The 24,789-nt window shown below is 37.5% G+C and overlaps 1 protein-coding gene across 3 annotated transcripts in view; it reads right to left on the reverse strand.

Moving 5' to 3' along the window:
* eys (eyes shut homolog) overlaps window positions 1–24,789 on the reverse strand; it is a 175,281-nt gene that overhangs the window by 107,065 nt on the left and 43,427 nt on the right. For all 3 annotated transcript variants that reach the window (XM_032540683.1, XM_032540682.1, XM_032540685.1), the window contains 11 exons: window positions 24,404–24,526; window positions 23,615–23,728; window positions 22,691–22,924; window positions 20,832–20,954; window positions 20,608–20,721; window positions 15,369–15,482; window positions 14,387–14,500; window positions 10,954–11,151; window positions 9,128–9,249; window positions 5,579–5,700; window positions 4,485–4,744 (listed from right to left, as the gene is read on the reverse strand). In XM_032540683.1, coding sequence (XP_032396574.1) covers window positions 4,485–4,744; window positions 5,579–5,700; window positions 9,128–9,249; window positions 10,954–11,151; window positions 14,387–14,500; window positions 15,369–15,482; window positions 20,608–20,721; window positions 20,832–20,954; window positions 22,691–22,924; window positions 23,615–23,728; window positions 24,404–24,526 — 1,638 coding nt within the window. The remainder of the gene's footprint in view (window positions 1–4,484; window positions 4,745–5,578; window positions 5,701–9,127; window positions 9,250–10,953; window positions 11,152–14,386; window positions 14,501–15,368; window positions 15,483–20,607; window positions 20,722–20,831; window positions 20,955–22,690; window positions 22,925–23,614; window positions 23,729–24,403; window positions 24,527–24,789) is intronic.

A 24,789-nucleotide genomic window follows, 5' to 3' on the forward strand; every position in this document is an offset into this window, starting at 1 on the left:
TAAAAACAAGTTTAAAACTTGCCCTGTTTAGGCCTGATGGGTGCAAAATCTAGCAAGAGGATAACTCGGTGTAGACAGCACCGATTGTTGTCATTTTTCTTGCTACTGACAGCGCTCCACATTTACAAACAACAGAGCTACATATTGAAATTGACCGTAATTTTCCTTTAAGACTAGACGATTTGCTAGGCAGATATTGACTTGTAACTACCGTGTATTGGGTTGAAGCACAGCTGAAGCACTGCTACATGGCGTCAAGATATCATGCAGTAACTATGTGTAATACCGGTCTAATATGGGTCGATCTATCCCGTAAAATAACCATGTGTCATGTTTACAGTAATCACTTACTCTGACAGCTATTTATTGGGTCCATTGGGCATTTTTCCCAATTGACTTTATCACAACAACAACAAAAAGTCGAGAACTGCAGGATGCCTCAGCTCCTCGGGCTGTTGAGTGATCGCAACCTCCTCCTCCTCCTCCTCTCGTTCTATTTCCAAAGCACGCAGCTCCTCTTCTGAAAACTCTGGTTCATAGAGGTATGCTTCTGGATCTTGACTGTCTGAGAAGTCATCCTCTTCGTCTCTCACAAAACCTGCCATGTTCATCACAATTCACTGTCTACTGTAAGAAAAATAGCCAGCTATTCACGCTGGGTATGTTGACCAAAGTTGGTGGGTTTAAAGTGCTGCGTGATTTCTGCGAACCATGTAGCAGTACTTCAGCTGTGCTTCCACGCAATATAGTCCCAAGTGGATATCTGCCTAGGAAATTGTCTAGTCTTAATCTGCATTGCTATTTGTACTTGTTGTGAATACGAAGGCCACAATAAGTAATTAGGTGGTTGTTGTTTTTTTGTTGGCTCCCTTTTACTCACAACACGCTAACCAGCAACATAGGATTCCCTACGCTAACTAGTGGCGGCACTGCAGGTGTTGCACCGGACAAAAAACAATGCATGCAATGAGACAAAAAAAATACGTTGGCCCACCTATCTACACCTAGGTGAGACCGGGATAAGCCCTATTTCAACAAACGGTGGCGTGTTCCTTTAAGTACACACTGGTGCCATACACTATTTTGTGCCAATTACACAAGCAAGGTCTTAAACTGAGACGTGTGCCATTTTATGTTTTATAAACGCATCAAACCCTATCTCCTTCATTCAGTCATTTCCGTACCCTGCACTTCTACCACACAACATGCAAATAAGCACAATTAAAAACCATGGACAAAATGGCTAATTGGTGAGGATTTTAATACAAGTTAACCTTGATAATGTTTACTGTGCGGTGTCCATCTCAAGTGTGTGGGATGATATTTGCTTATAGCAGTCAACTGGCAAACATAGACATACATATTCCAATTTAATTAGGTCTGGGAATAATGTGAGGCCTACACAATTTCCTTGACAAATAACCTACACTGAATGGTAAATAACAAGTCTGTAAAATGGGTTGTATAACAGCTCTACGTTCTTTGAGTAGAAGCTATGTACTGTAGGATGGATTTATGGTGAATAATAATGGAGTAGTAAGTCACAATATTGTGTGAAGTGAAGCCGACCATGCCCACGCAAAGCTCTTGGTGTTATGTATGCAGCCAGTACCTAATTTCCTATTCCTCTCCAAGGAAGCCTTCTGAAACTAACCCAGTGGTTCTATTTATATCTGGCAACATCTTTTCATCTCGACGCTGATAGAGCCATTAGGCACAGCACAGCCTTACAGCATCTTCACCTGCACACTGATACATTTGAATGTTTAAAGACAATATTATTTGATCAACTACCTCACAGGTCATTTTAACAAAGCACATGGTCATTTAAAATATAGCTTTTTTTAACTGACAGAGCTTGTAAATTGAACATAAAATGTATTATATAATGTATAATAATGATAATCAGTAGTTGTTGCGTGTATGTACTGTATGTATTTCTGAATGTTATGAGGGAGCAAGAGTAAAACCAGTATGCTTTACATACACAAAGTAACCTGATTATTTTAAATCTCTAAATTACAATTGGGTAGCAGTTTGATTCAAAGCATTTAGATTTGCAGTAATTTGAGTTCCTTTATAGTATCAATGCTCACCAACTGCAGTTATATTCTTCAGTGTGAGCTCATGTCTGTTACACTGGATTCCAGCAGTGACAAATTTTGTTAGTCGCTCAACAGAAATATAATCAAACATTAGAAACACAAGCTAAAACATATTTTAGCATTTTGGCAGAATTGGGTAAAATGTATTTAAAATTTAGCATTCTGAGCATATGAATAGACAGTGGAGAAATTCCAGTTTTCTTCAAGGGTAGTGCCCACAGCTTGAATTCCCACAAAGAATGAAACTACCATCAAAGCATGCCTGAGGTTCATTTAATGGCTTCCAAACAGTGCACTAGTGGACCAGTGAAATTTACTTTGTTTGCCCCTTTATGAACAGACTTTTTATTGAACGGCTATCCTTGAAGAGCAAGTATCTACATTTACAAATGTCAGAACATATGATAAGATAAGATGGCCTGCTAGTAGAACCTGCTAGTACAGTTCTATATTTTAACAAAAAGTGGATGTAAATCCAAAGCATATATTTAATTTGGAATTACGGTACTGTGCAACTTTAACAGCTGATGTGTACATATTGGCATTTCATGTTAAATTATTAGTTACATATTTACTATTTACAGTTGTGACACAATTTTCAAAAGGTAGCACTGACTGGTCTATATATTAATGCATTTCCTGTGAACATAACATAGTAAATGGTATGAGTTACGGTTAAAAGTACTTTTATCTTTTGCAACCCTGATTAGAGCTAATAGGTTTATACAGATGACTTGTTTGGACAGTTGATGAGTCAAAGAAAGGAACATAAGTGAAAGCCTCATGCAAAATAGAAATAAGGGTTTAAGCAAGAATTGATTGAAATGACATGCTAAACGTATTAAGTGCTGACAAGTACACATTAGGCAAATAGGATGTAGCTTAAATAAACTACAGTGGGCGTTTGTTATGTAGGTAAAAAAAAATACATTTAATTGAACAAAAGTTTGATGTGGATTTTAATCTGGATCTTGGCCCGGTCCTGTAGGGTACTGTTTCCATAAATAATCATCATACTGTATGAGTAAGCAGTATGTAATGCATTCTGTCATGTCATAATTGATCATGTTAGTTTTATTGGCCGCTTGACTAGAGTGGGAGGGGTCTACCTGTGCCAGCAGGGCTGAAGAGAGTTGGGAAGGCAGATGAGAGGCTTAGACAGAGAGAACGTATGATGGACAGAGTCAGCTAAAAAAAAAAAAAAAGGTTCATGTTACGTAATGCCCGCGTCTTCATTGTATACCAAATGAACTGTCAAGCGAGTGGCAATGCCTTGGTAGGCTGACAAAGGAAGGGAAGAAATAGGAGCTGGAGGACCGGCCAGGATGGAGTATGCGTGGAGGTAAGGAAAACCAGGCAAGCCGCACCTTTCCCTTTGGCAGTCGGCGAGTAATCATTCAGTTACTAGTTTTTAAATGTACAGGTCAAACCAAGCTCTGGTACAATCCTAGATGTAAATTCCCAGGATTGGTTATTTCGTGACATTACACACCGATGCCAAGTATGTAGCACATTAGCAGCTGATTCACCACGGACCGTAAAGAGAATCACCCAGCAGCCACTGGGTTTAACGAGTTTTGCTCATCAGGGGAAATCAAACCAACATAAAGCAGTATCCAAAAGGCCAAAAGTCACCTTTGGCTTTGTTGAACATTCTTTGCAAAAATCCCATTACAAATATTTATGTATATGTACTTTGAGAGCAACGAAAAGCCGGAGTCAGATTCCCTATATGTGTTCACACTTACGTGGCCATTAAAAATGATTCTGATTAGAATGGAAAATGTGGAACAGTTCAGGGAATGTACAGTATTGCAATCAATACAACATTTTCTAGCAAGCCAGGTTTGATCATTATGCTTACTACCTTCTCTATTGCCCAGGTTCTAGCTACTATTCAATGCAGCACAAAATAAAAGTATTACTTTATTAATATTTATATGAATCAACAACGGTTAAAAAAATGCATTTTATCACTTTAAATCTTTCCTGTTAAAAAAATCTTCACTGTTTTTTCAGCGGTGTCAGGATTACAGTTGAACATATCATTCATACACAAGAAAACAATTTTCATCTCTGTTGATATAGTAACTTTGTGGAAAACCTCATATTTTAGGGAGAAGATAAAAATGATGCATGCTTAACTGTGACAGGAATATTTTTCATTTTCTAGGCTAGAAACTTTTGATCTGTTTAACTTGGGTTTTTATAATATGCAAAGTACTTAAGGCTAAAGTGCACAGTTTCTGTCGCTTTATAAAGTGCAGATTGTCACTGTACAGTAACCTATTGAACAAAATGGTGTAGTTACTCTCGAAAAGTGGGCTAAAAGTAAAAAAAGGAACATTTGTGTGAAGCTGTGGCGGTGAGTTCACTCACCAGCTGGGCATCTGCAGAAGGCTGTTCCATTGGAGCGTGTCAGGCAGGTGGAGTTGTGCAGGCACGGATTGTGGAGGGGGTCACAGGGGTCATAAGGCTGGTTGCACAAGGGGCCACTGAAGAAGGGAGGACAGGTGCAAAAGAACTCCCCAGGTACAACTGAGTCCTGACACTGAGCTCCATTTAGACAGGGCCCAGAATCACACTCATTCATATCCTCTGCACAGTCCACACCTGTCCAGCCTGGCGTGCACAAACACCTTGGAAACACCAGAGAGGAGATATGGCACTGTAGAGGTCATTGTGGCATAAAATTAAAATGAATCCTAAATAAAGAAGCACAACTTATTTAGTAGTGTTCCTTGAGGTTAAGGGTGTCATTATCTTTGGGACAATCATGCAAAAAATAAAAAAATAGCTGTAGTACTGTGTGGTTCTGCACATAAACTACCACAATAATTCAAATGATCGGCAGGACGCATTCTTCTACGGTACATACAAGTACACAGAGGCACAACACTCCTGGATATTTGTGTGAGACAGTGCAGGGAATTTAAAGGTTAATTGAACTTTTGGTCAGAGCAGCTTCTAATTCTGGACAGCTGAATGTAGGACACAGAAGGTTAGAGCACTGAGTGGGGATTAAACCGAATTGTATGCATGCTAGACACAGACACCGAAACAGAGATGGAGACAGAAAAACAGAGATTTCTTAAGTATGTGCTCTTAAGGCATGTGAGTATTCCACTTGGTGGCAGTGAGTACCCAGGCACTACTAACCACTCCATCTTGCATTCCTTTTCATCCCCCAACTTTTCCACCTGAAGCGGTTTTACGTCTCCCTAGCGAGAGGAGGGCATTAGCTGATGCAGATACACCAGCTTTTTCCTCCAATGAGTCACAGATCCCCTGAAACCTTTTCATGCTGTGAGCCATTGATTGACTCATTTGTTTTACCTGCCATCTGCAATTCATTATGTCCGCTGCCAGTGGAAGGACATATTGCTATCTCTGAACGGCTTCTTTTTCTGCATTTATAAAGTGACTGATGCACCTCGTGAGGACAGCACCCTCGGGCTGGCTCACACACCTACTTGTAGCTGTTGAGAAGGTCTGTGCAGGTGCCGTTGTTTTTGCAGGGCTGCGATAAACATTCATCAATTTCTTGTTGGCAGAACTCCCCCTCCCAGCCAGAATGACACACACACTCATAACTCTGCAATACAAAAAATGGAAACACAATTATACAACCATTGAAATATAGTGACATCTTACATCTGCACTTGTCTTGGTGTAGTAAATTAGGTAGTGAGATTATATTAATTATAATAGCAATGGCTGCCTAATATAACTAGAAAATGTAGTGTATGCAGATCAGTCAGAGGGCAATCTGACACTTATTAATGTATATATTTACATTTTAGTGAACGGTGCAATATAGTGAATTTTCTCAAAAAGATTGTACTCCCACTCACAAAAAGATATTTCCTGTGGAAACTTGTTTAAACTGTGGAAGTGTCATGCTTGTCATACATTTTTAAATTCCTGCCATGCAGATGTATTCCTCCTACCAGCCCACCCTCTAGATAATACGCACACCGTTTCTTTCCACGCCATTCAGGCTATATTACATGTTTTGTATGGAAAGGTATTTTCATAGACAAGTACACATGTAAAACCTGTTTGAAGAGGGGTCTGGATTTCTTAATAACCAATTAAAATGTTTCTACTCTAAATTAAGAATCAGATTTATATACAGCTCCTACCCTTAATCTTTTTAACGCCTCCATTCAGAGCAGAATGTGGGCTACTTGTCCTTTATATTATTTCAATTGCAATCTGCATTATGATAATTAATCATGCCAAGAGAGAGGCATGGTCTGTTGTCTATTACTTTCCAAGGTAGCAGTTTAATTTAAATTCCTTTTTGCATACAGGATGAATGAAGTCATATGGTCAAGGGTTTTTCAGGCTTCCTTATTGCCAGCATCTTGTCTAAAGGTCCTGGGTGCTGCTGGTTGAACGCAAGCTAATCTGTATTTCATACACTGGAGGGGAGCCGTTAAACTTTGTCTGATATAATTTGTACACTGTGGGCTCTATGGGAGTGAGGGGACAATGCCGTCATTTCTTGATAAATTAGATACCACCAGGAGACTCCTATTGCTAACCACTGGCAATAGAACATAATCTCATTTTTGCTGCTAAGTCACCTTCAGGGAACGCAATTCTCCAAAATAAGCTAAAGCTCTGTGGGACAAGGTGTTCAGAGAGAGGAATATCTGCACTGTAAACAAGACTAGGTTGAAGGGTTTCCAAAAACTGTCCCCATTTGAATAATGAGTGGAGAAAAAATGTATAATGGTTAAACAGAGAAAAGTATGACTAGAAACATATTGTTTAAAATGTCATTAACCCGTCCCATCAAACCCAATTCTCTTCTATTGCAGTGTCCTAATGTCTTTGCATTTGGAGTATTAAGTTTATCCCAGAAAATGACACTGAAATGTTTTAACCATGATTTTGCGCTGGGGCAATTTTGAAACCTTGTAATAGAATCTCTTGTAGACTATGACATAATATAGAGAGGGAAAATGAGCATTTGTCCTTCAGTTATCCTGAAATTTCTACAGTAGCACTTTCATGAAACCAATGTGTCTTGATGACAACATAAGACAATGTTAGTATGCCTTTGGTATTGCCTATGAATAGATAAAAGATAAGAGATAAATGTACCAATAAAAGCCTAAAATTAGTTTTTGATGAGATAATTTTCCATGCCAGTATACTTCCTCTCCATAAGTGATGGAGAATAAACTAAAGTAATATTTGCAATGAAAACACAATGAAATGTAAAAAAATAATATGGCTTTAATTATTTTAAATTATAGCCCATTATTGAGACATTTCTATGGAAGAAGTTGACTGTCACAAGTTTTGAAAATTCCTCAAGTTAACTTTGTAAGAATTAAAATTAGAAATAAGTAGTAATTAATTTGTGTTACAAAAACAATTAAAGACATTGTTTTTACAGAATGGATACTTTTTAAGGGAAATACTTGTGAGATAATTTTTTTCTTTTTTACCATGTGGCTCCTCCTGGACTTCATAGGCTCAAATGCATTGCTAAATATACCTCAGCTTTCTTACATATATTACAAGTTTGAAAAGTTTGAAAAACCTGAACATAAGGTGTGGACTATACAGCAGAAGTTATCTGTCTTTGTCTAAAAGAAGAAGAAAAAAAAAAACAAGCTCTGTGACACATCTGCTTCACCACTGCAATCTGTTAGCAAATAAGCAGCTGTTGGAAAAAGGCCCCTGGTACTCATTGCACAGTTTGTAAGCAGCATGCAGCTCCCAGGGCCTTTTGCAGCTGCAACAGGTCAATGCTATTGGCTTAAAAACACTTGAATGACTAGAGAAGCAGAGCTGTGCCTTGCAAAAACAAAAGTCTTAAATTGTTCTCGTAAACCCAAGTGTGTGCATCTGAAACATCAGAACAGAAGGTACATCAGTACACGCTTGGAATACAATTTACTGAGAACAATGATCATTTAAATAATCACTTTGTCTTTAATGCAGGAAAAGCTTAAATTTCACAAACTCAGTTTTCATTCATCATTTTTACAAGCATCACTAGAAAATCATCAGAGCCCTGCAGCTATAGTGCAAGGCAGACCAGTTCTGTCTTGTTTATCCTAAATATCCTACTACTGTTGTTTAATCCAAATTGCTTAATTAGCTTAACTAAGTTGTAAATGTGGTGTATTTTTCAGAAAGTACACTACTGTACAAGTGGCATTTTATACTGCATATTTGACATATGCAGTCAGAATGTCCTGCCTGTGCCTACACATGCTTTTGCCAGGTATGACAGACCGTGAAACCATCAACGGAGATATAATGGAGAGGCTTACAAAATGTAAAATCACTGAATGGCTTTACAAACATACCAACTCTGGTGTTTTCCAAATTATTTATGATCTAGAAGTTAATCCTAAAGATAAACTATTTAAATGTCTAATTACTGTTTAAAAAAAGGACCTAATGTGTTTTCAACATCTAATTGATGGACACTGGCATTTGCATAAGTGCATTTCAAACAGTATGTATTATGTCTATTGTAAACTTGTGTTTATTTCCACACATACTTTGGTAACCTTTTGGTAATGTTTATGCCCACAAGGTATAAATGGCCAAACTGGCATGATTTGTTCATTATGAGATAAAATAATGAAGTGCATACTTTAGATATTATGAGACATTTCCTGTTCCTATCTTGTTTTACCCAGACACCTGGCACTTAAAACATACTTGCATCTCCTCCTGCTGAACCAATTTCACAATAAGGCCAATAAAGTCTGGCGTATTTGCCTACAATATCAAAACCTGACTGTTTACAGATGTCGCAGAGCCCAGAGCCATGCACACGCTATTTTATTATTTTTAATAATACACCGTTATTCATGTTATTGCACAGCCTTATGTGATTAAGGTCTATCAAATTCTTTTATAATAAACTGTAGTGCTTTTCAATGAGTTACCTACTGTAGTGATTTACACGACATTGTGTCATTATAAAGCTTTTTAAATGCCATTATATCAGCCCATTATACTGCCAAACAAAAAAAGTGTCTTACCAGATGGAGGTCCTTACATATTGAGTTTGTACTGCACAAACTGTTCCCACAGTCATCAATGTCTTGCTCACATCTCAGCCCAGCATAACCAGGATTGCAAAGGCAGTGAAAGCCATCTACAACTGAAAGAAGATCAGTGGGAGTTACAACACCTTGCATCATAAATTAATTCACTCTACTCGGTTAATGTACAACATCTCTACACAGGTAAGTGCTGATTACATCTATAGAGCACAACCACCCACTGTGATTTCATTTTTTAATGGATATGACCATTGAAATAAAACACCTTGTGCTGCATCGGTCAAACCTGTTGTTGCTAAATCTATGTGACAGGTTACCATGCTCTGCATCAGCCTGACAGAGTTTGACACTCTAACCATCTTTAAATGAACTTCTCTCTAATGGCTATTCAGTCTCGTTTCTCCAACTACTTTCCTCATCCCCCGTCTGTACTTATTTGACTGTTTGTCAATGAAAGCCTGAAAGTCTTGTCATTTGTTTTCACACTCTCAACACACTTGCAGCACACTGAATGAGCAGGGAAGAAGATCAACAATGGGAGAGAGCCCATTTTGAGGGCCATTCTTTATTCAGATGTTACAAATGCGCCAATTTCTTCCATCAGCAGTTAAAATCTCCCACGTCTAATAATCCATTCCGTCCTCTCTTTAATTATTAATGATGTTAAAGTGGGATGCATCATTCTGTTTCTCCAACACAACACTGGTGTACAGGCAGCCAGTGACAGAGGTAATTGCACTTCTTACTGGAGTGAATTTATTACTTCCCCAGTCAGGGTCCCAGGATTCTTCATTATCCCAAAGATTTACCACGTAATCTATGCTGTCACTCTGTCTTGATGCGTGTAGCTGCTATTACTCTCATTAAATGCTTTAGGTCCTGGGTGGCAGCAGCATTACTCATCCTAGCCACTGTGGCTATGCAGTGCTCTCCCTGGTGGCTGGCTGGCTGCTGCTGAGCGCCGGCCAATAGGTCCTAGAGGCCTGCCTCACTAACCTAAGGTAAACTGGCTACACTGAAGATTAGTCAAGACAGCTTGCCAAGGTCTACTGAAGCACAGTGAAGGATAGGATACTCTTGGAAAGCATTCCACTGTCATCACTGCTTTGTTCCGGCATAAGCCAGTTGAAACAACATTGGCAGGATTTGTTGAAATGCCACCAAGGCTAGAAGGTAATATCACAGCAACACAGACATTTTGCTACTGAGGGAAATCTAATTCGTCTCTACGCAGTAATTGCAGGCATCTAAAAACAAAATATTTCATGGAAATGTGAGCAATTTTCAAATCTTGTTCTTTACAATACATGTAAAATGAATAACATTACAATCATTGACCAACTGGTGATAAATAGGCCTTAACTTTAAGACCATTATTTTGATCAATGAGTCTGTAATCATGTATGCTAGAGACCTGATAGACTTTGATTGTATTAGTGTAGCTATTTATCATCCATTATTCAAATTACAACACAACATTGACGCTTAATTGATTTTATTTTACTGTTATGTTAAGGGACTAATCCAGCCTTCTCTAGCAGGCATTGTCCTGGATCCTCACATCAGAAGAAATAGCTCCACTCCCATAACACTCTTATTAGCTGCAATGGTGACCTCATTGAAAACTGCCTGTCAGACTGTAAGTGAGCAGAACAAATTTGACAGATTCACTGTGTGTGTGTGTGTGTGTGTGTGTGTGTGTGTGTGTGTGTGTGTGAGTGTGAGTGTGTGCATGGATGGAGGTTTGCTTCCATCTTGAGTGCCTGTTATTAAGCATGTTGGCAAGATAGGCTGTTTCCTACCATCATAGCAAAAGCCGTGAAAACAGGGGCTGGAGCTGCACTCATCCACATTGATTTCACAGCGGGGGCCAGCGAAGCCCCGGTAACAGTGACAGCGGAAACCCAAAGGGAAATGGTCCTGATCCAACTCCTCCACACACACTGCACCGTTTTCGCACGGATTACTGGCCTCACAGGGTAAGAACTCACAATTATGACCTGGAGTGAGGCAAAGAAGCACACGTATCTGAACCATCCAGCAGACAACAATATGCCTAGAAATGCAATAGAACTGTAAACCTGGGGTTGTTAAAAGTTATACCCTAATGTACATTTCCTTGACCACATCTATGTGGTAGATAACATGCAGTGTCAAACTCACTCACAAACAACCAACAGAGGCGCAAAAGTATATTAATAATGTTCCAGTAGAAGCTGATCCAGAGACCTCTTGTTTATTTTTTAACCAATTTAAAATTACTGTAATTTTTTAAATATAAATTCTTGGAAATCTTGCAGCAGTCTGCGTATACTATCAAAGTGAAACATTCCAAATTCAAAATGTTTGCAATCACAGATTGTCCTTGCAGATACAGTATACTGACAATCAAACACTCTGGATACAATTTTAGATGCATTTTAGAACTCTTTCATCCATTTCAATGGCTGAACAATAGAAATGAAATGGCTGTTATTACAGTACCTAAAATAGAAGTTTTGTGCTTGTGACAAACAAATTACCAAATCAATGGTCTCTATCCTTAGTTCTGATTGGCAGTCATGTTCCATGCTGATTTATTAAAACAACTCGTAAAATCACACCTGTGGCTTTAAAGCATTCCATTTTCATACTAATGTACTAACTGAAAGTTATAATTTTAATTAAGATTTTTGTGTTACTTAACAGTCACTTGGTTTTAGCAAACGGCTAGAACTATACAGATAAATTAGAATGTCAGACACAATATTCAAATCATGAATGAATCTTTTGAAGAAAATCCCTTTTCCCAAGGACAAATAAGAGGGTTATAAAACACAAAACAAATGGAAAGAAAGAACATGCATCTACACATATGGTCTAAACAAAGCAAGTAGAACATTAATCAGCCCACACAATGTATATTCAATTTAACAAATGTGGAATGTTGCAAAACATGCAAAACGAGACGTAACGCAATGGTTATGTGTCCTACCTCTGATAATTTCTGTAAAACATGTTGAGAAAAAATTATGATTAGACCGTTCTTACATAAATTGCTGCAATAATCTGAAAAAGAATCTGAAAAAACAACTTGGGAAATAATTTGTGAATGGGTTCTGCATGCTTTAATCAAAAGTATATACAAGGAACATTATTGCTTTTGGCTGAGCCAGCAGGTTGGAGTAGCCACAGCTAATGAAAGTTCAGTCAGGCTATGTCAGCAAATTACATAGAAACTAAGTGAAATATTGAAATGTACTTTAATATTGTAAATACTTCTGACAAAAGCTCTTTTGTAGATAGTTTCATAGTGGAACTACTTCATGACCAGGCAATATATAGCTAGTTTCCTTAGAAAAGAAGTGGCAGCACTATTATTGTCAAACACACAATGCTTACTTAACTGGCCATTATATAAGAGGGGAGCAGTATTACAGCTGCATGAGGCAATATTGTGATATAAACATTGAATCAAATCACACTCTGTAATGTGTAAGGAATGCCAAAAGATCTGCCAATCTCATGAGAACCAACAACCCATTCTACAGCCGTGTGCAGCTTTCAATCCCAGCCGCTTAGTAAAGCAACATTCCAAAGCCAATTTCCTTATTTTAGTATTATCACTTTGTACGGTGGATATCTACTATTTGGTGATATTACTAGGCTTGGAGAAAGAGTGACATTGTGTATTAAATCAAATGAGACAAAGAATTTCTAATTGCTTTAGTCCGACTTTGCTTCTCAAATACGTGTTCAGGAAGATGAATGAGTTGCTAATTGGTTCTAACAACAATCTGGTACAAACCAAGGCTTGTGCTTTTGTAAGATGTAGCATTGACATAGCACTGGAAACCTTTGGCTACAAAGTGATTTGTGCAGATTGGGACTGAAAACAGTTATTATTTTGAGGGGATTCTATGTTACTATATGGCACACACATGCTCATTACAACGCATTCCTATTACATACATTGATCTGTTGCTTTAATGATCCCAAATTGTTATAGACTCTTTCTCAGAGTATATTTGTATTCGGTTTTATTTACAAGTCCATCTACCTTTGACTACAAAAAGCAACCACATCAAAATGTGACCACTGCCAGCCTTTATACATGTAGTAGGAATGGTTTTCCATGGGTAATTAACGGTGCCTCATTTCCGCCATACTTTCTATAGTGCTTTTGAACTGCAGCTGAATACTTCCATATTCATTTACATGTTCTTAGACATAATTGTAGAGCCTCTGCTCCAACATGCACAGTCAACAGTCAATCTCTAATAATGACAAACAGCTCATGTTGGTTGTAAATCATGTTCAGAAAATTGCAGTCATTACCAACAAGCTGTGACAACAAGTAAACATTCTTAAAAATCTGGTCATTTAAGATTGTTTTGTCTTTGATCATTTATTTATGGGCGGTACAAGTAGTGTAGGACCAGCTCCATTCTAAATCTACGTAACAGCAGCAACTGATAAATTCTAAAGTAATACATTCCTATTGTGATAACCAGCCTTGCCTATTTATTTCTTAAGTATTAACACACTTTATAAAGATTTTGTTGATTTCTTGAGGTAATTATAGGTCCCATATTATGCTAATTTTCAGGTTCATACTTGAATTAGGGTTTTTTACTTAAGTGAAAAAAACATTTTTTCTTCTTATACTGTCTGTATGAATATACCTCTGTCTAAAAATCTCAGTTTAAGCGCTTGTCTCTTTAGGCCCCCCTCTAGAAAAAGCTCAGTCTTGTCTGATTGGTCAGTTTTTCCGGGTCTTCTGCATTTGTGCTCTCAGCATCTCTGCACCGTCATTGCAGCAGGTGGAGGACTGTAACAGCACTTTAGGTCGTTTTCACACTGACAGCCTTTAGTTTGGTTGAATCGAACTAGAGTTTGTTTTCCCCGCTGGTGCGATTCGTTTGGGCAGGTGAGAACGCAGCAATCAAACTCTGGTGCGCACCAAAAACGGACCAAACAAGCATACCGAGAACTGCTTGAAGAGGTGGTCTCGGTAAGCTTTCAATGAACTTGAAATCTGACTTAATTATCAAAAGTTGTCACTTGTGTGGCAGAAGCACACATCATAGCCTAAATCTCACTAATAACATGAGTTGTCTTTATTTTACAATAGTTAGCAAATAAAGACATACTCATTCTGTTGAGACATATGAAGTGAGTTCAGACAGGTGAAAATAATAGTATGTGAACTTAATTAACTTTGCTTTCTGTCCCCATTCCCTGAGTGCTCATTACCTTTAAATGGAGCCACACATTGGCAGAAGTAATTACCAGGCTGGTCAATGCAAGTGGCTCCATTCTTGCAGGGAGATGAAGCACACTCATCAATGTCAAGTTCACACTCTGTACCTTTGACAAAAAAGAACACAAGTGTTGCTGGCATTAATGTTGGGCTTTTTGAAAACAGTTGATGTTAAAATCACAAAACACACCATTGCAGTATCTGTGTGTTGAATCCGAAGAGAAGCCAAGCTTTTCTCTCTCAGAGATGATGGCTTGCACATTAATGTCCATACTATAGGCAGGTTAATATCATTTTGGAACAACCACAACCTTTCATCTGGGAATAAACAGGTGTTGAATTTAATAGATAAACAATATGAAACTAATGTAAAATAATTGGGTTCAGTTTGTATTTTAGTCAATTCTGATAATAAAACCATACACACAGATGATGTGAAAGTAGTGCCTTAGTAGTGCTGAATACAGCTACAATACCTGAGAGGACTCTCTATGGTGCCGTATCAACGTGTGAAACAGCAAAGGTATGAACATTCAGAAAAGTTTTCTTCAACACATTATTTATAGGGATTATTGTTTGTAATGCACTGAACCTGGCTTTGTGTGAATATTAGCAATTACTAAGAAACAGTACAAAAGCTGCTACTGTGTTTGACTTCTACGGGTGGAAATACATGATCTTTGTTTTAATTGCGAGCCATTATTCATCTTTGTCCTTTAACAGTTGGCATCGCAGCACCACATGTGGGGACATAATTATTCTGGGTTCCGCAACTCTGCTGTCTCTATACTATAAAGAGGAGCTGCTGATGGTGGCTGACTTCACTTTGAAATGTACTTATTTTAATGGCAATACAGAATTTATGAATAAAGATGTGATTGTCCAAATATGTTGCACATATGCACTGTACATAACATTCATGTGAAACCACACAAAGATACTCCTCTGCTGAATACATAAACTGCATTCACTAACCTGTGAAGCCAGGCACACAGACACATCCATAGCCATGAATGAGGTCAACACACGTGGCATTGTGAAGGCAGGGTGAGGATATGCACTCGTCTATGTTGACTTCACAGTAGTTGCCTGTAAAGACACAAGATTTTAATGAATCAGTGGGTACACATGTCCACAAAAGTGCCATAGCACAGCTTTGATTTGTAAAATTGTATGAATCACTTTCCCTCAACTTAGTAAAATGTATGTTACATTTGACATAAAGCCTCTTCGCGTTGAATTTGAAATTTGATGATTGGTGACAGTTTCAATCCCTTGGTTGCAGTATTTAAGACAGTTGTCACAAAAATTAAGTCAGCCTGATATTTAGCTTGCGCATTTTGCAACACATGGCATAACCACTTTTTACGGTTATGCTAGCAATTACTAAATTTGGGACTGCTATTTTATTTTGGATATTTAACAAATATGGGCTTAAATCAAGTTGTAACAGCTAAGCAAATGTACTGCTACAACATTAAGAGATTTTCATCTTTCTGTCCAAACAGCATACCATAAGTAGCTGATTTATACAGTATATATTTATATTCTATATGAAAAAAATAGTTAATGTAATACAGAAAACAGATCATTCTCTTGGTTTTTTCTTTCTAATTTGTTTACTCTGAAAATACAAAGCTTATCAGCTGCACACAAACTAAGCCGTAAGATGATTATCTTTTGCATTATCACTATTTCACATATTTCCAGTAGCTGTAAGCTTTGGAGGAGGCTGTAATATAGCATGAAATACCAGAGTGAGAAGAGGTCTTTGAATTAAAAACAACATTCCATGTTATTACAGTGTACGTTTTGTCCCACTTTTGTAACACTACAAAGGTCTAAATTGAGTGTGTTTTATAACCATCACCTCCCATGTGGCCTGGATGTGGCCTGAAGGCTAGCTTGAATTCATTGTTGACACTGAGGTTTTCTTAGAGATGTTGCCAATACTGATGCTCAATGTAGCCAAGATTGTCTTTGAACCATTAGCAACAAAAGTCAATCACGGCACACAGAGTTCTGGCCAGATTACCATGAAACTGGGTACCCACATTCATGCTTCCAAAAGAATGGTTACTGCTCCATGACGCTCCTCTAGCGCTAGTTTTGCATTGCCAGACCTATCATTCTAGTGCCAACATCTGGCCATGACATTTACTGCTCAAAGAGGAATGAACCCTTAACATTTTTGGCAGCTGAAATAGCCAACTTTGTACGCAGGATATCAAAAAATAAATCTCTAGATTTTTTAATGTGTTTTTAGAATTTGATGTGGATAATGGTCCCCAGTGGAAGACACCTAATGTCTATGTCAGCCCCTTGACCTTTACTCTAGTGTAGTATTAGCCAATCTTTTGCTACTTGCACAAAGTATAATTTAATAGTGTAATGCAATTTGATGAACATGTTCATGCTCCCACATATATAAACCCATTAGATTTTAATGACTCCATGCCCTTTTCATCTGTCACCATCCTAAAGATAAACACTATATTTTAGCCACAATGTGGGTAAGAATAATTAGGGTCAAGAAAAAATATATATTATAATTTTGTTTATTTGTAATATTTCTTTTTACAATATAAATCTCATAAATCATAAAAGGATAAAACTCATCAAATTAATTTAAGAACACTTCACTATTTTTTTGCAAATAGAAACATACTAATACAAACAAACTACAAAATCAATCTATTCTATACTATTTGGGTGCACAAAACAGTTTTGCACCTTTGTCATCCATATATTTATTTATTTATTTTAACTAGTAGTACCTAAGATACCTGCACAATTAAGCACATCATGTCACACACTATGAGCATAAAAAATATTGCCCTGGTGGGATTTCTGTGGCTCCTCTGTAACGGTGCTTCAATAAAAGCATTCAATTGAGAGGCAACAAGGTTGAATGAAATGTGATTTGTTGCCTACATTTCCCTCCGGTCAAGGCAGATGGCCGCCCACCTAGTCTCACATTGCCAGACCTATCTCTACTGCGCTGTGTCAGCAGTGCAGTATGGCCTGGTTACACCGCCCATCTATTCTGCGATTGGGAGAAAAAACTCCCTGGCTTGTTTCTTTAAACCAATCACAACTTTTCTTGCCCGCGCTAAGCCCGATAGCAGAGATTGCGAGAAGGGATGAGTCTATGGCGCTTGGTAGATGCGGTGGATGTGAGGTTTTATCCCAACAATGTACATCGGTTGAACCAGACTACCGTCCACCTACAGCCAGTTTCTGTTCAAGGTTTCTGCCTGTTTCTCTGTAAAGTGTCCTGAGATAACTTCTGTTATTATTTGATACTATAAATAAAATGTTGTTGATTTAAATTGACTTCTTAAAAACATGCAGGTAGCAGCCAGTGTATAGTAGACATTTATTTCCCCGTAATTTTAAAGTACCACCTCTAGTTTAAGGAGAAGTAGAACAAGAGCTGTGACTATAAAACATGAAGTAAAGCAAGGGAAAATCATTAGCTCCAGCCCCAAGCATGAAAAGGTATAAGCACCTAATATGATATTCACAGTTCAGCTATGTGCATTGCTTTTGCTTTGATTTTCTTGAAATCTGATTAGAGCCACCCATGTTTCAAATCAAACCGATCACACTGTATAATGCACATATGAGTAAGGTTAGAAGATGTACAGTGGCTTGAAAAAGTTTATACACCCATAGTAAAGTTGATTAAAAAGAGGCATAAAAAAACATCTTTTATGAAATTGATCTTAATGCCTTAATTAAAAAGGAAAATAGGAAAATCCACCCTTTTAAGGACACCAATTTTCTTTGTGAATGAATTTATGTATTGTAAATAAATAAATGTTCTTCCTTAACATACAGGGGGCGTAAATATACACACCCCTATGTTAAATTCCCCTAGAGGCAGGCACATTTTTATTTTTAAAGGCCAGTTATTTTATGGATCCAAGATGATAAAGTTCCCTTGGCCTTTGGAATTAAAATAGCCCCACATCATCACATACCCTTCACCATACCTAGAGATTGGCATGGGGAACTTTCCATAAGAGCTTCTTTCAATGCAAATCAATCCAGCTATTAAACTAACTGAAATTAAACCATGCGAATCTCTAGGTATGGTGAAGGGTATGTGATAGTTTAATTCCAAAGGCCTAGGAAACTTTATCAGGATGCATAGTATCCTGGATCCATGAAATAACTGGCCTTTAAAATTAAAAACCTTCCTGCTTCTATGGGAATTTAACATAGGGCTGTGTACACTTATTTATTTCAAGGAAGAACATTTATTTATTTACAATACATTATAAGAAAATTGGTGTCCCTAAAAGGTTCAAAAAAAGATTGGATTTTCCTAATTTTAATTAAGGCATCAAGATCACTCTCCAAAAAATGTTATTTTATTCCTCTTTTTAATCAACTTGCATGTTAAACTTTCTCAAACCACTGTATACGGGGATTTAAGTTAAAAGTTCTTAATTATATTTAGCAACAATGTTAAATACTGTAGAATAAGCAAGATGTTCTGTTTGCTGAGGTATGTGACATTAAATTATACTATATGTACACCTATTGATTAGAATGGATTTAGAAAGTGATTGTGAAAGTTGACACAGACTGTAAAAGGCATATGCTCAGCTATGTACTGCATGGACACATACTGTGATAACACAAGGTAACACTCAAGAGAACACAATATAGTTAAACATACTTAAGTGTTCTCATACATGCATGATGTTGGAATTATCTCTGCAAAATTAAAAATGTAAAGAGTTTTTATGAAATTACATTACACATGAACATTTTAACTATTACTACTCTTGTGACAACCAAATATGTATGTGTACAGTGTGTATGTATATATATATATATATATATATATATATATATATATATATATATATATATACACACACACATATACATACATACATACATATATATATATATATATATATTTTATATATATATATATATATTTTTTTTTCCCCTCTTCGAAAAGGGAGACCAGAGGGTGTGTGCCAATTACAGGGGTATCATACTCCAAGGTGCTGGAAAAGAGGGTTAGGCCGATAGTCGAACATCGGATTCAAGAGGAACAATGTGGATTCCGTCCTGGTCGTGGAACAACGGATCAGATCTTCACTCTCGCAAGGATCCAGGAGGGACCCTGGGAGTATGCCCAACCAGTCTACATGTGTTTTGTGGATTTGGAGAAGAAGTATAACCGGGTCCCCCGGGAGATACTGTGGTAGGTGCTGCGGGAGTATGGGGTGAGGGGGTCCTTCTCAGGGCCATCCAAGCTCTGTATGACCAAAGCGAGAGCTATGTCCGGGATCTTGGCAGTAGGATGTGGTCCTGGTGGCAGATGATGTGGTCCTGTTGGCATCATCGGTTTGTGACCTTCAGCACTCTCTGGATCGGTTCGCAGCCGAGTGTGAAGCGGCTGGGATGAGGATCAGCACCTCTAAATCTGAGGCCATGGTCCTCAGCAGGAAACCAATGAAGTGCCCTCTTCAGGAAGGGAATGACTACTTCCCCCAAATGAAGGAGTTTAAATACCTTGGGGTCTTGTTCGCGAGTGAGGGGACCATGGAGCAGGAGATTGGTCGAAGAATTGGAGCAGCGGGGGCAGTATTACATTTAGTTTATCGCACCAATGTGACAAAAATAGAGCTGAGCCAGAAGGCAAAGTCCTTGATCTACCGGTCAGTGTTCGTTCCTACCCTCACCTATGGTCATGAAGGCTGGATCATGACCGAAAGAACAAGATCCAGGGTACAAGCGGCCAAAATGGTTTTCCTCAGGAAGGTGGCTGGTGTCTCCCTTAGAGATAGGGTGAGAAGCTCAGTCATCCGAAAGGAGCTCGGAGTAGAGCCACTGCTCCTTCGCGTCCATAAGGAGACAGTTGAGGTGGTTTGGGCATCTGGTAAGGACGCCTCCTGGGCGCATCCCTAGGGAGGTGTTCCAGGCACGTCCAGCTGGGAGGAGGCCTCGGGGAAGACCCAGGACTAGGTGGAGTCAAAGTTCTGTTTCTAAGTCAGACATTACATGAAAATTCTCTAAGCGCTCATCATAATACCTATATTTCCTCTTATATATACCCATAGCCATAAATATATAACTACACTGGCATGAAGATTTATGTTGAACTTTCCTCCCACTCATCTTTCTTCACATAAAAGTTTGAGAAGTGTCAAACAAACCCAGTCACGGTAAGAAGTGCTTAAAATACCTGTGATTCCAAGAGGACACTGGCAGCTGAAAGAGTTGAGCTCATCAATGCAGGAGCCTCCATTTCGACAGGGCTGGCTGAGACATTCATTTACTTCAATCTCGCAGTTATTTCCTTAGGAAGTATGAAAGGCACACAACATGTTGACACATTTCTTTCTTTTTTTTTTTTAAATAAAAGTGTCACTTTAACTAACACAGAACATCAAGATAGCTTTCACTTACCAATAAATCCAGGTGCACAGAAGCAGTTATAGCCACCAGGAGCATCTTTACAGATACTCAGGGCTCCACATGGTTTTACTTCACAATGAGCAATGTTTATCTCACAAAACTGGCCTGTTAAACCTGTAGAGAGACAACAAGATACTCTTTAAGATTTCTCCATTTCAGAAGACAATCCTTTAAAGTAATGTCTGTTGGATGAATAATAACACCGCCTAGTAAAGATCACTAGTAGCGATCATACTCCTGCTATGATTGTTATTAAAGAGCAAAATAATTACAGTATTTGATTTTAATTTAATTATATTATATTGGTTTTATTTCCTTTACTTCTATTGCACAAGTAAATGATAACAATTATAATGCTATTAAAAACAGTAGTAAGTACCACAAGGAACAATCTTTTTGTCAATGGGTAACCCATTTGTTTTTTTAGCAACAGGACCCATGTGCTTTCACTCCAACCGTGGGTAGCGGTTATGTGTGTGGTAACGTTACAGTATACTGTATAATATATATATATATATATATATATATATATATATATATATATATATATATATATATATATATATATATATATATATATATATATATATATATGCATATGCTAGCAAGCAAATATGGACATAAACAATGTAAGATTTATAATATTGAAAACATTGTTTTTTTAAACATTTCACGAGGAAGTAAATGGGTCCAACAGGTTTGCTCCAAGGAAACAAATTCTGTAAGAAATCATAAATTTCCACATAATTTAGTTTGAAGCTAAAGTGCAACAAAACTGTAAGCATATATGACACAAACCTTCTGTGAACTTGCCCCACCCCCACCCCTCCTCCACGCACTTGCTAGTGCCGCTAATAGTCTTAATTAGCTGTGCAACAACTCATCAATGGCAATGGCTTGAATGTAACAGACGCTATTTAATATAAAAAAAGTTACGCACTAAAGCTTTAAGCAGTGTACCTTCAGGCACAAAATTAAAACGTATTGCAAAGCTGACATTTACTGTAATTATAACAGGTAATGCAATGTATGTCTGTCTTTAGCAAAATTAAGACCAATCTAAATCTGAATATAAATACCTGACCTATTGCTTCACCTTTTCCAATAATTATTGGTTGTATCGGCAACTGAACACTTAATGCCTTACACACTGTTCTTCTTGTGAGCTTAGGACCTTAATAGCTTATTATTAAATTTGGAAAATGATAGGTACAAAATGGCCTTTTTTTTGCAATTTGTAATATGAAATATGAAAAATCTTTTGATAAGTAAAATGAGCAAATTAGTTTCCATACGTTTCCATTATAAAACATTTAACAGGTACACTAATAGGCAAGTATTTACTATGTGAATGCTGTTATTTATTTATACTTATTATATTATAATAACCTTAATAACCTCTACCTAGTAATTATACATTAATTACTGCAATGAAATGTTATCACAATAACTAATTTGACTTAGACTTAATTCCATTTTGAGCTGACACTCTAGTTATTACCTCAGAAATATTCCATGTAATATGATCTAATGAGAGTGAATTCCTCTGATGAAAAGAATTCCTTTGATAAAATACCAGTAGAGGACTTTCGGATCCTAAATGGGCAAACATACATTTCAAGCATCCTCATCGCTTTGAAGTCAGCTCACAACCTGATGAACTCAGCCCCGTCTTAAACATTTCATAAGGATGTTACATGTTGTTGCTTACGGCCAAAGAGATTAGACTCCCACAGAGAGGGAAGCTGAACAAGCGCAAGCATCAAACCACAAGTGAGTCTGCTATACACATGATTCATTCGAGGAATTTCCTCCATTTGAGACAAGCTGCTGCTGCATAGCAAACCTACCTGGTAAACAATCACACTTAAACCCTCTTGATAGATCCACACACACTGAACCATGTTGACACAGGCCATCAACACAGTGGTTTATAGGTGTTTTGCAGTGCGGTCCAGAGTAGCCACGTTGACACACACATCTATAAGTATTTGCCAGCTCTTCACACAGGAGAGTCCCCTCAGGGTTGCAAGGATTTGACACACATTGGTTCACAGATGAGGAGCATTCTTTGCCATGGTACCCTGTAAGAGGTGGGATCAAAGCAGTGATTGATGTGTGCTGTGCTGTGTACAGTATCCTCCTGACTTCCCACGTCTGGCAGACAGCATAGATTGTGATTTCACGTAAGGCTGTCATTGCCAGTGTTTTCCTCCCTGCTGATTAAAATTTTCTATCCAGCCAGGGCCAAAAGCTCTAAAACTAAGGAGGGATTTCAGCAACAGTACACAACCTACAGAGGAAAAATCTGTGATTTGTGTTGTGTTTTTATAACCAATTAAAACTAATTTGTGAATTGTTACATGTGCTTTCTAATGGCATTTACTAAGAGGTAAAAGCTGTTTGGGTAAAGACACAGTAATCAACAACAATAATATATATATATATATATATATATATATATATATATATATATATATATATATATATATATATATATATATATATATATATTTTAAAGGCATTAGGGCCTAGATTTAAAAGAGAGAGATTTATGCAGAATAAACCAAGAAGAGCACAATGAGCACAATGACACACTGTGGCAATAATTATTACATAGCTTAGCATGTTTTTACTCAGCACACTGTTGCATGTCTACATGGTATTATATAGTATTGACTAAAGAGCAAATTACAAGCTTTATTCATATATAAAAACAAAAATTGAGATTAACAAATTCATTACAAATTGAATGTTTAAACATGCTTCAGTACCTGGAGGGCAAATACATTGCACTTCCCCAGCTGAGTTGTACGAGCAGGTTCCTCCATTTCTGCAGAACTCAACATCTGATGCACATGCAGAGACAGATGTGGAGCAATTCTTACCTGAGAGGTAAATAAAGATTGTTAATTGAGCGCTATAAAACCAAACACACAAAAATGAGCACATCACCAACATAATGACACATCTCAATTTCTTGTCCTACAAATGAGTTTGACTGCAGAGAGTGATGAACTAGCTTGATGTAGGGTATGCATGTGGGTAATGGAGCAAGTAGTGGTGATACTACACTATAACTGCCATATCTTTGTACTATTGCAGTTTCTTCCCACAGCCAAACGCTCACACAATTTATTTAGTCTAGTTTTCTGCCTGCGCACAGGGTCACCGTACAAACATATGAATAAAACTCCATTGCTACTACTGTTCAACAAACATATGGGTGTGAATTATCTATTCATACAACACAAAATATCAAACTGGAGAAAAAATGAGCACGTGTTAGTAATGTACAACTTAGCATGTTGTCAACATGAATCAGTAACAATGTAAGGTAAACAGCACATTTTATAGATTTTGTAAGTAATAACATCTTTGGATATTCAGGCGATACGAAGATATATTTATACTCAATCAGCTGCAGTCGTTGGTAAAATGCTGAATGAGCTCTTACATTAGACAATGGGACCACTTTGATAGCTATCACTACTGAAAAGTCATCAATCTGCACTATATTCATTAAAGCCTAAACTATGAAAATGATGACATAGATAACTCACCAGCAAAGCCCGAAGGACAGATGCACTCATAGTCTGCAACCAGGTCAATACATGTGGAATTATTGGCGCAGTATCCATGGACACATTCATCATTGTTGATTTCACAGTTCAATCCCTCAAACCCTGGAAGAAGGAGAAAGGAAGAGAAATCTCACCAGTTTATATCAGTAAACACCAGACCTGAAAAGTTACTAATTAGTATCAAATTGCACCCAAAAGCTATTTATTGCTGTTGTGAAAATTTACATGACTAGTGGAAGCTCCTCACAAGTAAACAAGTACATAATTTGGAGTAGACTGTACCAAAGTCTGTATTTAAGGACATAAATTATATTTTGTCATACAGTGCGGGACATTATATATATATATATATATATATATATATA

Source organism: Etheostoma spectabile, chromosome 17, assembly GCF_008692095.1.
Source record: "Etheostoma spectabile isolate EspeVRDwgs_2016 chromosome 17, UIUC_Espe_1.0, whole genome shotgun sequence".
NCBI classification, from domain to species: domain Eukaryota; kingdom Metazoa; phylum Chordata; class Actinopteri; order Perciformes; family Percidae; genus Etheostoma; species Etheostoma spectabile.